At 40.0% G+C, this 13,602-nt stretch overlaps 1 protein-coding gene across 1 annotated transcript in view; it reads right to left on the reverse strand.

Moving 5' to 3' along the window:
- The window catches only part of DEPDC1B (DEP domain containing 1B), a 118,153-nt gene that overhangs the window by 27,720 nt on the left and 76,831 nt on the right, over positions 1 to 13,602 (reverse strand). The window contains exon 7 of the mRNA XM_062211738.1: positions 12,090 to 12,230. Coding sequence (XP_062067722.1) covers positions 12,090 to 12,230 — 141 coding nt within the window. The remainder of the gene's footprint in view (positions 1 to 12,089; positions 12,231 to 13,602) is intronic.

Below are 13,602 nucleotides of genomic sequence, written 5' to 3' on the forward strand. Positions count from 1 at the left end.
GTTTTCAAATACATGATTCTTAAAATTTAGAGAAGGCATTGGACCTTCTGGTAAATGTTTTCTTAAGTTGTTATCTAATGGTTGAAACTGTTTGCTAAGTATTCATGTAATATTGCTATTGTCAGCAAGCGATCTAGGACTTGCTCCCTCATTTCTCTATTCTAAGCCCAACTTGTTCTTTCATTTCTCTATTCTCCTCAAGGTAGGAAACTAATTCTATTATGAAGGAATCTGTAGGACGCACAATTTAATCTTTAGACCTTATAAAAGAGATGGCTAACATTTTTCTGTAATAGCATAGCCAAAATAAGAGTTTAAATAATAATCTCATAGCTAGATTTACTTCGCCATCAGCAAAGTATACAGTAAGTAGAAAAAACCTCCCTTTCAGACCAAAGGGAAAGAAAGTTTTAAAGTGAGAATATAATTTTCTTCATGGGCATTGTCTACCTTAGAAAAACTACTACAGAACATGCCTGTGACTATAGACTTGTAGTTCAGGCCACAGAAGATTAGAGATGGGGCTTGGGCACTCCCTTGACTTGCATCCTCTGGTCTGCTTTAACACAAACCAGGAGGAAAAGAAAGCTCGGCATCAGAAGCAATGGGTGGCAGGCCTATTAAAGGCTGATCTGTACAGTGATCTGCCCTCAAGGAGACCCAACAGGCCAGTCCACTGCAGTGGCTTTCAATGTGGTAAGCCTGGGCTTCAGCAGAAGTCAACTTGTGAAGAGCCCTAGCAGCTCTGCCAAGAGTTGGATCACTGGAAATAGACCTGCCCTGGAGTCGAAGGATGCCCAGGTCAGAGCCACAGATCTTATTGGCTCTAAGCTAAAAAGCCCTTCACTCAGCCCAACTTCCAAAGTGACCACTGCAGCTGAGGGGATGGCCAAGTAGGGTCAGCAACATTGCAGGCAGAACTGTAAATTTCTTGTTAGAGATGCCACCTGCCTTGACCTGGCCAGCTCTCCTCCCAGGCCAGCTAAGTAATGAAAGTCAACAGAGTGTCTTCCCCTAGGAGGTTCACACCTCCCTTAGGATGTACCCCATGTGAAGAGATAGATACGTCTGGGCCTCTTAACTTACAAGGCCTAAAGCCCACCAGATTATTATCAAGCCCCTTCTGTCAGGTTCTATTTGCCTCTCAATCAGAAAACTTAATTGTAGCTTAGCACCTTTCTTAGCTCCTCTAATAATGACTCTGTCCTTTGTTCTAGACCCTGTCTAGCGCACTTGGGCCTCATTCCCTTGTAAGCATAACCTCTACTCTACCACCAATGGCCCTACTCCCAACCTGTGTGTACTGATGGCCCTGTTCCCCACTTAATGCTGTATAACTGTTCAGACCTGATTAATGCCACTCTTATTGGTTACTATCCTCACCCTGTCTTTTATGACCTTGTGTAAATATGATCAGAGTCGGCGATCTTGGAAGGCTTCCATAGCCTTGGCAACTCATGACGACAGCCTAGGGTGGTTACTGGCGCCATAAACTAGAGTGTCAATTTGTTGGGTCAACAACAGGAGTCACTGTGCACTTGCCCCTCATGTGGGATCTCTGTCCTTAATGTGCTGTACATTTTGATTTAATGCTATAACTAGTACTCAAACAGTATGTTTCACTTTGTGTTTCTATGTGGGTGCAAACTGTTGAAATCTTTACTTAATGTATACTAAATTGATCTTCTTTATATAAAGAGAATTGAAAATGAATCTTGATGTGAATGGAAGGAGAGAGGGAGCGGGAGAGGGGAGGGTTGTGGGTGGGAGAGAAGTTACGGGAGGGGGAAGCCATTGTAATCCTTAAGCTGTACATTGGAAATTTATATTCATTAAATAAATGTTTTTTTTAAAAGAAGATGTTTTGCCATTTGAGTGGCTCCATGAGGTCTAAAGGATCCCTACATAACCACTAGAGAGATCACTTCTTGACAGATTTTAATCAGTTAAGTAAGTCCTTTGATCAGTAATACTTAATCAAAAATTGCAGCTATTCTGCATTTTCATTTTTTAAGTCTTACAGGAATGGTTCTCTGCTATACTTCTGTGGTCCAGAGAAGTAAGGGGTTTAAAACCTTTATAAATTTTGCCTTTCTTTCTCTTTTACTCTTATAAAAGTGTGCAATAGAAATATGAGCTCTGTGTTCGTTTTTTTTTTAGGATTTATTTATTTATTTTTAAAGTCAGTGTTACAGAGAGGGAGAAACAGATAGAGGGAGAGACGAAGGGAGGGGAGAGAGCAAAAGAGAGAGAGAGATAGAGAAGTATCTTCCATCTGATCCAAATATCTAGATCACTCTCCAGATGGCTGCAACAATGTTGGGTCAGGTTGAAACAGGGAGCTAGGAACTTTACCTAGGTCTTCCACATGGGTGACAAGGGCCCAAACACTTGGGCCATCTTCCACTGCTTTCCCAGGTGCATTAGCAGGGAGCAGGATCAGAAGCGGAACAGCTATGTATTTGTAAACCACAGCAGCCTCTTCTGTTTTTTAACTAGCCATGTAAAATGGGAATTCATTTAGACTTATTACATATATTAAGCAATGTTGTACTCCCTTTCAATTGCATAGAAGTATTGCTCTTTATTTGTCCAAGTCTGAAAGATTGAACTCTTCAAACTATTAGTTTTATTAGCAAATTAGCAATGCTACAATGAACAAAGTACCCTTGCAGCTAATTCTTCATGCATACTAATGATTTTTTTTCAAAGATTTATTTATTTGACAGGCAGTTACAAAGAGGCAGTGTCAGAGAGACACAGGTATTCCATCCTCTAGTTCACTCCCCAAGTGGTTGCAATGGCCAGAGTTGAGCCAATCCAAAGCCAGGAGCCAGGAGTTTCTTCTGGGTCTCCCAAGCAGGTACAGGGACCCAAGAACTTGAGCCATTCTACTGCTTTCCCAGGCCACAGCAGAGAGCTGGATCAGAAGTGGAGCAGCCAGCCCATATGGGATGCCGGCACTACTGGCAGATACTTCATCCACTATGCTACAGCGCCGGCTCCTATTCATGACTATTAATTTGAGTACAATGTCCCAGCCAAAGGTATTCCAGGTTGAAATCTCAAAAGTGGATAAACAGTTTTTCGTTCAATGTGATTTATATCCAGCATACTACAAAAAAGCACCCATTGTCTTAATAAGTTTCAAATTCAGTGGGTTTTGACAAATATATACTCACCTGTACTCAACATAAAGACCAAAATAGAAAAATACTTCCATCACCCCGAAGACTCCACTGAAAACATTTTTGCAGTTAATCCTCTCAACTCCCTAGACCTAGCCAGCCTCTGACCTGCTTTCCATCCCCATAAAGTAGGTGTTCCTTTGTTAAAATGTCACAAATTGCACATATCCTTGAGTTTAGCTTTTGTCACTCTCTATATCTTTGAGAATCATTTATATTGTTTTGTATGCCAGTATTTTGTTGTTTTTATTACTAAGTAATATTTCATTGTATGACATACTACAATTAACTATTTTGTCAGATCTATAATAAAAATGTATCTTCCACTTTGTCTTTTCACTCTTTTGATGATGAATTTGTTGTTGTTATTTCTTGTTTCCTTGTGTCTATTTAAGCAGTAGAGAGAGACAGAGTTCCCTTCTGCTGGTTCATTCCCCAAATAACTGCAATGCCTAGGACTTAGCTTGGATCAAAGCCATAAACCTGAAACTCAAACCACATCTGACAGACCCAACCATTTGAGCCACCACCCAGCTGCCTTCCAGGCAGTCCAGAACTGGAATCAAACCCAGGAACTCTGAAATGGGCTACAGGCATCTCAACCACTAACTCAAACACCCAACACAATGGCTTATCTTAAAGAGCTGGAATTTCTAATTTTGGTGGTCTGTTTGCTTGAACTTTTATTTTATGGTTTATGCTTTCTGTATACTAAAATATCTTTGCCTCCCCAGAATTATAAAAAATTTTCTCCTATATTTTCTTCTAGAAGGTTTTTGGTTTTATCTACTATCTTTGGGTTTATGATCCATTCCAAAACAAAGTACGTGGATGGAATAAAAGTCTAAAGGTTCATTTTTTTTCCAAATGGAAATCCAGTTGTTTCAATATCACTTTTTGCAAAGATTATCATTTCTCTTGGCTTCTTTGTTGAAAATCCCTTGACTATAGATCGATATATGAATCTATTCCTGGAATTTATTCCATTCCAAGATCTAAATATATATCCCGACACCAAAATCACACTAACTTCTAATATACTTTACATCAAATCTTTACAGTAAAGCACTAGCAGAACACCTGATGGTAAGGTTATGTAAGTATTGACAACAAACAATGTAAGTTCTCTAAATTTTCCTGCTTTTCCAAAATTGCTTTGGAAATTTCATTTTCTAAGTAAATTTTATAACATTGAAAATTTGACCAGAGGTCCTAAATTTTTATCAAGATTGCAATAAACCTACAGATCAATTCTTAGAGACCTGGTATCTTATCAGTATTGCATCTCTCAGTCCACACATGTATGGAACTCTCCACTTAATTAAGCCATTTTTAGTTTCAGCACTATGTAATAGTTTTCATTGTCAGGTCACAACCAAAAGAATTTCTAAAAGTCACAGTTTCATTTTCACCAAAAATTTGTCTGAAAAGGAAAAGGTTTATAATAAGCCAAAAAGATTCAGACTATACATTAAATGTCAAGGACAGAGGTATAACAAGAGGGGCCATTTCTCTGGAGACTTTGGGGGTAAGGCCAACAGGTCACCTTTGGGCATGGTTTAAAGGAAGGTATAGATTCACACGGGCATACACGATGCCCTTTCCTGCAAGGAGAATTTTAAATTGCTTGTAGCATTTTTATGACTTTTGTTGCTTTTATGTCTACAAAGTCCTTTGTCCACCTAAGCATCAGATAAATTTCAACTGTAACCTATATTCATATTTTTTACATTTAATTCTCTTGTCCTGCTGAAATGGCATGGGAAAGGTTTTAAACTGTTTTTCCAAAAGTTTAGTAATCACTGTTTTATGTATAGCTTTTAGGTATACCTAGGCATCTCCCTCAGTTTCCACACTTAAGTTCTCTTTATTCCAACAGTCTTGGTAGAACAGTAATCATTATATTTGGGGATAAATCAATCTCCTTACCTTGGCCCATCTGTATCTTCAAAAATGTTTAGAATGAAAAAAAAAGAAATCTTTACTTAGTATAGAGTTGATCTTCTGTATATAAAGATAATTAAAAATGAATCTTAATGAAGAATGGGATGGGAGAGGGAGTAGGAGGTGGGATGGTTTGGGGTTGGGAGGGTGGGTAAGGGGGGAAGAACCACTATAATCTGAAAGTTGTACCTATGAAATTTATATTTATTAAATAAAAGCTTTCTATTAAAACAAAAACAGAAAACAAATAAACAAAAAAAAAGCTTTGGCAGTAAGTCTGGGCCCTGAGAGCAGATAGCATCACCAGCAAGCATTTTTGGACTAACATGGGCAAGAGCCCTCTGTCTGGTCAAACATACCAACTAGGCACCCTCTGAAAAGAACTGTTTTCCCTGAAGAATTACCAGAGGATAAGGACCCTGAGGTAACCTGAACATAAGGGCCAGGGAGGTAACAAGCCAAAGAAGGCACACAGGTCCAGGGAGCCTCCTAAAAGTCACTAGGCAAAAGAACCAATGAAGGGAAAACCCAACCACCTGTGCATTTCTAGGTTAAAAAACACAGGAAAAGATCTCAACCTACTGAGTGAGTTAGAAGACACAGTGCACAACCTGTCTTGTAAATGCCAATGGCATTTTCTAGATTTAACATTAAGGAGGGGAACAACAAAGAGCTCAATGTTCCAGCCTACTAGCAAACAAACCAACAGTTCCAAGTTCAACTGCCAAGAGAAGAATGGAATTTTAAGTGAAGGAGGCCAGGTAAAATTGCCTAAGAAACAATGAGAAATCTCGAAGACTTAGTATATCGGAGCTGAAGTGTCTGGAACACCTGCTCCTGCAGCAGTCTGTGCTACCAAAAATTTCCTGCCCAGAGATGCTAGATCTTCCAATTTTCTAAACAAGACATTAATATTCTTTTAAAAAATTTTTTATTCATTTATCTTACTTGAAAGGGAAAGAACTTCTACCTGTTGGTTCACTCCCCAAATGTCCACAACAGCCAGGGCCAGGCCAAACTCAGGAGACTGAAACTCAATCGGTCTCCCACACAGGTGGCAGGAACCCAAGACCTTGAACCATCACCTGCTGCCACCCAGGCTGCGCATCAGCAGAAAGCTAGAATCAGAAGAGCCAGGACTCAAGCCAGGCACTCTGATAGGGAATGCAGGCATCTCAAATGGCATCTTAACTATTGCTTCCAACACTTGCCATATAAATATGAATTCTCACATGAGTTTCCTGTTCCTTAAAATTTGGAAATTAATTAAATTTCCCTTTTAAAACACACAAGTTGAAGACGATGTATTTATTGTTTATTTACTTGAGTCATGTTTGGCCCCACAGATCAACCATGGCTGGTCCTCAATTCCCAAAACACCCTTTTCCACTCCCATGCCCTTCTGTGCTTCCTTTCTTCTTCTTTCCCTCAAAATGCAAATTTATTACACACTACCCAGCTCACTGAGCTCTGGGGCAGATGTGGAGCGAGAGTAAAGGATGCTCCTCTATTTCATTCACCCCACTGGAGAGAAAGCCAAGCTCTGATCTTACCACAGGGAACTGCCATTCTGGAAATTAACATCAAGTACATTTATGGACAGCCATGCTATTAGGTCATGCAGCTGAGTCAAACCAAATTTTAAGTAAAAGAACAAATCTCAGGGCCGGCGCTGTAGCACAGCGGGTTAACGCCCTGGCCTGAAGCTTCGGCATCCCGCATGGGCACCTGTTCTAGTCCCGCTGCTCCACTTTCGATCCAGCTCTCTGCTATGGCCTGGGAAAGCAGAAGATGGCCCAAGTCCTTGGGCCCCTGCACCTGTGTGGGGAGACCTGGAAGAAGCTCCTGGCTCCTGGCTTCAGATCGGCACAGCTCCGGCCATTGTGGCCAACTGGGGAGTGAACCAGCGGATGGAAGACCTCTCTCTCTGCCTGCCTTTCCTTCTCTCTCTGTGTAACTCTTTCAAATAAATAAACCTTAAAAAAAAAAAAAAAAAAAAAAAAACACAAGTCTCACATCTTCAAAAATGTCGATTTTCTTTCCTAGGAATTTCCAGATGTTCTATTTCATGTATCAATAATGATTAGCTGCTCCTGGGGTCACAGATTTGGTATCATGCCCAAGCACATTAAAAGCAAAGGAATAGACTTCTCAACAAGTTCATAAACTAAACCAAAAATTACTTCAAAGAAAATGCTGTAGAACTTTTAGCTTCTATAAAAATATATTCATTACTTTAAAATGCTTTATCTAATGACATCCTAATTCTAATCAAAGTCAAAAGGTTAAAGGGTTAAGTCAACCTTGCTGGGATTCAATTTATGTATCTAGACATTTACCTTTTCCTAGACACTAAGAAGACTGCTACATGACACAACCTTTGTTAATCATATAAACAAAGTATGGTCTTTTATAATCTAGAAGGCTTTCTTCATTCAGTACCCAAAGGTCTTAAAAAATGGTTTCAATGGAGTGTATGTCACACATATTCTCTCGAGACGGACTGGGCTGGCACAATTAACATAGGTTGAATATCCCTTATTCAAAATGCTTGGGACCAGAAGTGTTGCCAACTTCAGACTTCAGATTTTGGGATATTTACAAATACATAATGAAATCTCTTAGGGAGAGGGCCTAAGGCTAAACATGAAATTCATTTATGTTTCCTATATACCTTATACCCACAGCCTAAACTATATACAATATTTTTAATAATGGTGTGCATAAAACCAAAGTTTATGTACCCTGCACCATCAGAAAGCAAAGGTGGCGCTATGTCAGGCACCCACACGGATGATCCGGGGTTGTCTGGCATCACCACCATTCCTGACTCTGAAGTTCCATACTGCCAACAATCACTTCCTTACACACATTCACTCACACATAAGTATTTCACAGTATGAACTATGATACACCACTGACCCAGGAGGAAAAACAACATGTTGAGGGCCACTAAGCAGCCCAGTAGCATCACCAACAGAACACCTCTATCCAGTGTTAAAACAACAGCAACAATCAACAACAGCAGGCCTATCACACTGCGTTTTGAGTAAAAGGTAATGTTTAATACATTATACATGCATTGTATTTTCAGTTGAGAAGGAACATCAGAAGTAACTGAGGGGCCAGCAATGGGTTCTCCGGTGGTAAGGAGGCATTCTGTGGAGAGTGCTTTAAAATATTTCCTCCATAATCAGTGGTGAAGCTGCCACTTGGGAAGCCTGCATCCCACCTCAGGGTGCCTGGAGCTCCAGACCTGGCTTCTTTTTTTTTTTTTTTTTTTTTTTTTTTTTTTTTTTTTTTTTTTTTTTAAGATTTATTTATTTATTTGAAAGTCAGAGTTACACAGAAAGAGAGAGGAGAGGCAGAAACAGAGAGGTCTTCCATCCAGTGGTTCACTCCCAAGATGGCCGCAACAGCCAGAGCTGAGCCGATCCAAAGCCAGGAGCCAGGAGCTTCCTCTGGGTCTCCCACACAGGTACAGGGGCCCAAGGACTTGGGCCGTCTTCTGCTGCTTTCCCAGGCCATAGCAGAGAGCTGGATTGGAAAAGCAGCAGCCAGGACTCGAACCGGCGCCCATATGGGACGCCGGTGCTTCAGGCAAGGGCGTTAATCCGCTGTGCCACAGCGCCGGCCCCCTGGCTTCTTTCAATGCAGCTTCCTGCTAAAGCCCACCCTGGAAGGCAGCAGGTAATGACTCAAGTACTTGAGTCGTTGCCACTGACTTGAGGGACTCAGATTGAGTTTGGGGCTGCTGGCTTTGACTTGACCCAGCCCTGGCTGTTGACGGCATTTAGGGTGTGAAACACAGGACAGAAGATCTCTTTCTGCCTTTTAAATAAAATTAAATTTAAAAAATTTAAATGGATATTTTTAAGGATAAATAACATCTCCTCCAGTGTCATTCGCCACATTAACAACAGTTTTGTCTTACAAGTCTTTGACTTATAAACCAATGCAAGCGGCCAGTGCCGCAGCTCACTAGTCTAATCCTCCACCCGCGGCGCCAACACACTGGGTTCTAGTCCCAGTTGGGGCGCCGGATTCCATCCCAGTTGCTCCTCTTCCAGCCCAGCTCTCTGCTGTGGCCCGGAAAGGCAGTGGAGAATGGCCCAAGTCCTTGGGCCCTGCACCTGCATGGGAGACCAGGAGGAAGCACCTGGCTCCTGGCTTCGGATCAGCGCAGTACCGGCCATAGCAGCCATTAGGGGAGTGAACCAACGGAAGGAAGACCTTTCTCTCTGTCTCTCTCTTACTGCTATAACTCTCTCTCTCTCACTGTGTAACTCTGCCTGGCAAAAATAAAGAAATAAACCAATGCAACTGCTTGCTCTGTTACAAATGCATGTGGCTCTAGTCCTTCAACAAGGCCGTCACACATTTTCACCACATTGTCTACAGGCATGTTTTCTGCAGTGCTAACAACATCATCTTTACCATCAATAGCACCACAGTCAGCTTGATTCAGAACATTTTCAACTATTTCCTACTTGTGATAGAACAGACCAGTGACATCACAATTAATATTAAAAGTGTTTTCAACATCCACTTCTTCAATGAAATTCTCTGCTGCATTGCAACTGACAGACGCTTTAGACCTTGCCTTTTGTTAAGTTTCTCAACCAGTCTGTCGAATATTCACAGTTCCCTTCAATTTCCAGTTTGTGACAGATCTTCATTTCATCATCAGCCTACCATTAAGTGGCATGTGCTCCCTGCAACACTGATGGATCCACTCTTTCAAAACACAATTGGGATCTTCATTTTTGGTTGTATGCCGAGACACACTTTTTCAATATACAATCAACATATTCATTTTAAGCCTTATGCAGTGTTTTTCTATTTTTTACTAATTTCTGTTCCATCACTTTTAACATAGCACTTAACTATTTATCCTTCTGTTTCTTCAGGTCCTAGATAGTGGTCGTTCCAATATCAAACTCTTCAGCTGTTTCACACTTTAACCAATGTCCAGTTTCTCTAAGACCTTGACTTTCTGTGCTAAAAACATAAAGGCTGCTTCTTTTTCTTTTCACTGTTACCCATGAGGGTATCTATAGGCTTTTTCATTTTATAAAAATATTTTCAGTCATAACTTTATACCAATAAGCGTTTTTAAAAAATCACTCAGTAATGTATGTAGGTCTTAGCTCCATGGACCATCACAGGGAACCTGCACCATGCAGTCTGCGCATGTGACATTTTACTGCCCTTCACTGACGTACTTCTGTAGGGGAATCCAGGTGTACACTAAAAGATCGCTCACATCTGAGAGAGCAGGGAAGGATGTTTATGCTTTGGGGATGCTGCATAAACTGCATTGTGCACCTGCACTTTTAACTGGGATCCATCACATGAAGTCAGGTGCACAATTTTCTCCTTGGGGAATCACGGCAGCACTCAAAAATCATCAGATTTGGGAACATTTCAAATTTTGGGTTTTTAGATCAGGAATGCCCAACTGTGTGTCATTACCATCCGCATGCATTAATTTATTCTTGCTAAAACTAAGGCAATAAATTCCCCACTCTGCCCATCCTTCTCCACTCCAAACCCTCTATGGATATTTATAGGGCAACTAACTCTGATATCCATTGTGCAATAGGCAGCTTTAATTCCTACTTGTGATAGAACAGACCAGTGACATCACAAATATAACTGACTCAAACTGGAATTTGCTTTGTAAAAAACGTCCCAAACCAAGTAATTTTACTCCAGAAAATATGAAAATGGAAAATGAGGGGAAAAAAAACAAATTATTTTTCATCAGTCCTTAAAAGTCTTCTTTAACTAATGGCATTAATGGTAGTAAGTGGCTATAATGGGATCATACTCAGTCTACAAATCGACTAAATAAGAGCAAAGATTCACCATAGGCATATGTTCAGAAGTGCACACACCCCAAGTCCTCCTTGGTTGGAAACAAAATAACCAGTGTCCCAAAACCCAGTAATAGGCCTAATCTTTTCCCTGATTCCCCACACTGGTCTGTCTGAAAACACTCTTATGTTCAAAACTGACAACTGCTGCATCTTCCTTATTATCATCAGAGAACCTACAAAACCTTAAAATCCAAAGAACTTGGCTATGAGATCACGTAACTTATCCACATATTGCTTAATTTTTGTTACCAAACTATGGCAGCATACATACTTTGCAAAACAAACACAGAAAGGAGGAAAATGAGAGGATTAAGAAGACAAGGAGGAACACTTGTTAAACCCCACAATACTCAAAAAACAACAGTATGCTAATTCCCACAGATTCATATAACAGAGTATGAAACCCACATAGTAACTTGGCCTTCAAAGCAAACCATTTGCTAAGAAAACAATAATACTTAATAAACACCAAATGAAAATTTGATTTCCAAGAAGAAAGGAACAGTATCAGAAACATCTATAACAATAACTATTTTTTTTCCTTTCTCCCAGGTTTCTTTCACAGTGTAAATTCTAAAGCACAAACTCATTTGAGAAATAGCAACAGGTTTTAGGGAATGGCAAAGTTATTATATTTATTTTAAATGTCTCAACTAACAAATAATCCTCCATAAACCTCTTTGTTTAAAAAGAAATTAGATTTCTAAATGAAAATACATCTCCTACACTTGACTATTCATAAAGTCATACCCAGAGTAACAGCTTCAGTCAAGAACAGCAAATATCACATTTATATTCTTCCTTACCTATAATGTTATATTCTTTTATATAAATTTGGCATGCTATGTATTATTGTTTCTTAAGAAAAAGCCTACAATCCTTACTTTGAGCTTCCTAATAGAGCTTAACCATTTTCTTTTACTCTACAGAGCAGAGCTCCGGCTATGTCAAGCACCCTATCCATTTTTATTCTTAAAATGCTATGAGCTTCAGCTAAGAAGAGCCTCAAGATAATGAAAAATGCAATTATTCAACATCAATAACATAGATCCTTGTTCACTACGTCTCAACTTACCTAATACGCTGACAAACGCATCAAACAGATGAAATGTGAGCAAAGGCTCTTTCAAGTGACCGTAGTAATCCGCTATAGTTTTAAATACATCCTTTTCAAAACCCAAGTACATGGGCTGCTTCAAATCGGAACAGTTGGGCCCTATTTTAAAAAGAGAAAGAGAAGAGAAACATTAGTGGAAGAACCACCTCGAAATATCAGTCTCTGTGCATATGTGTGGTATGTACAGGTATTCAAGATATTCTGACATTCAAGATACACAGAAAAATTGTCATGGGAAAATTGTCAGTCTACATTTTGCGTACACAAATATGTTGTATATCTGAATTGAGATTGCTTATAAAACAGTGATGAAAATAACTGGCTTCCATTTTAAAAGCAACCCATTTTTTGTCCTTTCAACAGATATTGTTATTAAAGTTAATAGTTTTCTTAGAAATAATCAATGTTTTCCTAGTCTTGATAAAGGTGGCCAAGAGGTGAGCCTTTGGCCTGATGGTTAAGATAATGGTTAGGACAGTTATTGTCACGTATGAAAGTGCCTGGGTTAAATACCTAGCTCCAGGTTCTGACTCCAGCCTCCTGCTAATGCAGACCCTGGGAGGGAGCAGGGATGACTCAAGTAGTTGGGTGCCTCCCACCTAACTCAATCACAGAGACCCGGGTTGAATTCTGGGAAGCTACAGCCCAGTTCAGTTGCAGCCATTGCAGGCATTGCTTTCTCCTCTCTCCTTCTCTGTCTTCTCCCTCTCCCTCACTCTGTGTCTCAAATAAAATCTTTGAAAGAACTTTTTAAAGTTGAATAAGTTAACAACATATTTAATAGATAAGTTATAAAGTTATAATGCTTTCCTTTATGTCTTCATTGCTATGTTACAAAATCCCAGTCATAGAGTTAAAGGAAATAATCAGTTCCTATCTCCAAATGAACTATTTCAGATCTATAAAAATTCAAACATTTTTTAAAGATATTCTGAGAGTATTTTTACATTTTGTCTTGTTAATTCATTCTGACGTGGACTTCCTATTTGATCCCCAATAAAACATCAAAAGCTTATCAAACATAACCATACTGGAAAGTTGGAGAAAACTTGGAAGCTCTGAAACAGACTAGTCTCAGGTCTAAACTATGCCTGCAGCAAGGCAAAGATCCACTCATATCTGGGAACAAAGAGGAACAAGAAATGCTTGATGGCACTAGCGCTGTGGTGCAGTGGCTTAAGCTGCCACCTGTATTGCAGGCATCTGAGTACCAGTTTGAGTCCCAACTACTCTGATTCCCATCCATTTCCCTGCTAATGCACTTGGGAAGATAGCAAAAGATGGCCCAAGTGCTTGAGACACTGCCACCAAGTGGGAGACTTGGGTGGAGTTCCAGGCTCCTGGCTATAGCCTGTCCCAGACCTGGCTGTGACAGCCATTTGAGGAGTGAACCAGTGGATGGTTCACTATCTCTCTCCTTCTCTCTTTCTCTCTCTCTCTCTGTCTCTGTAACTCTGCCTTTCAAATAAAT

The sequence above is a fragment of the Lepus europaeus genome, chromosome 15 (genome assembly GCF_033115175.1).
Source record: "Lepus europaeus isolate LE1 chromosome 15, mLepTim1.pri, whole genome shotgun sequence".
NCBI lineage: Eukaryota > Metazoa > Chordata > Mammalia > Lagomorpha > Leporidae > Lepus > Lepus europaeus.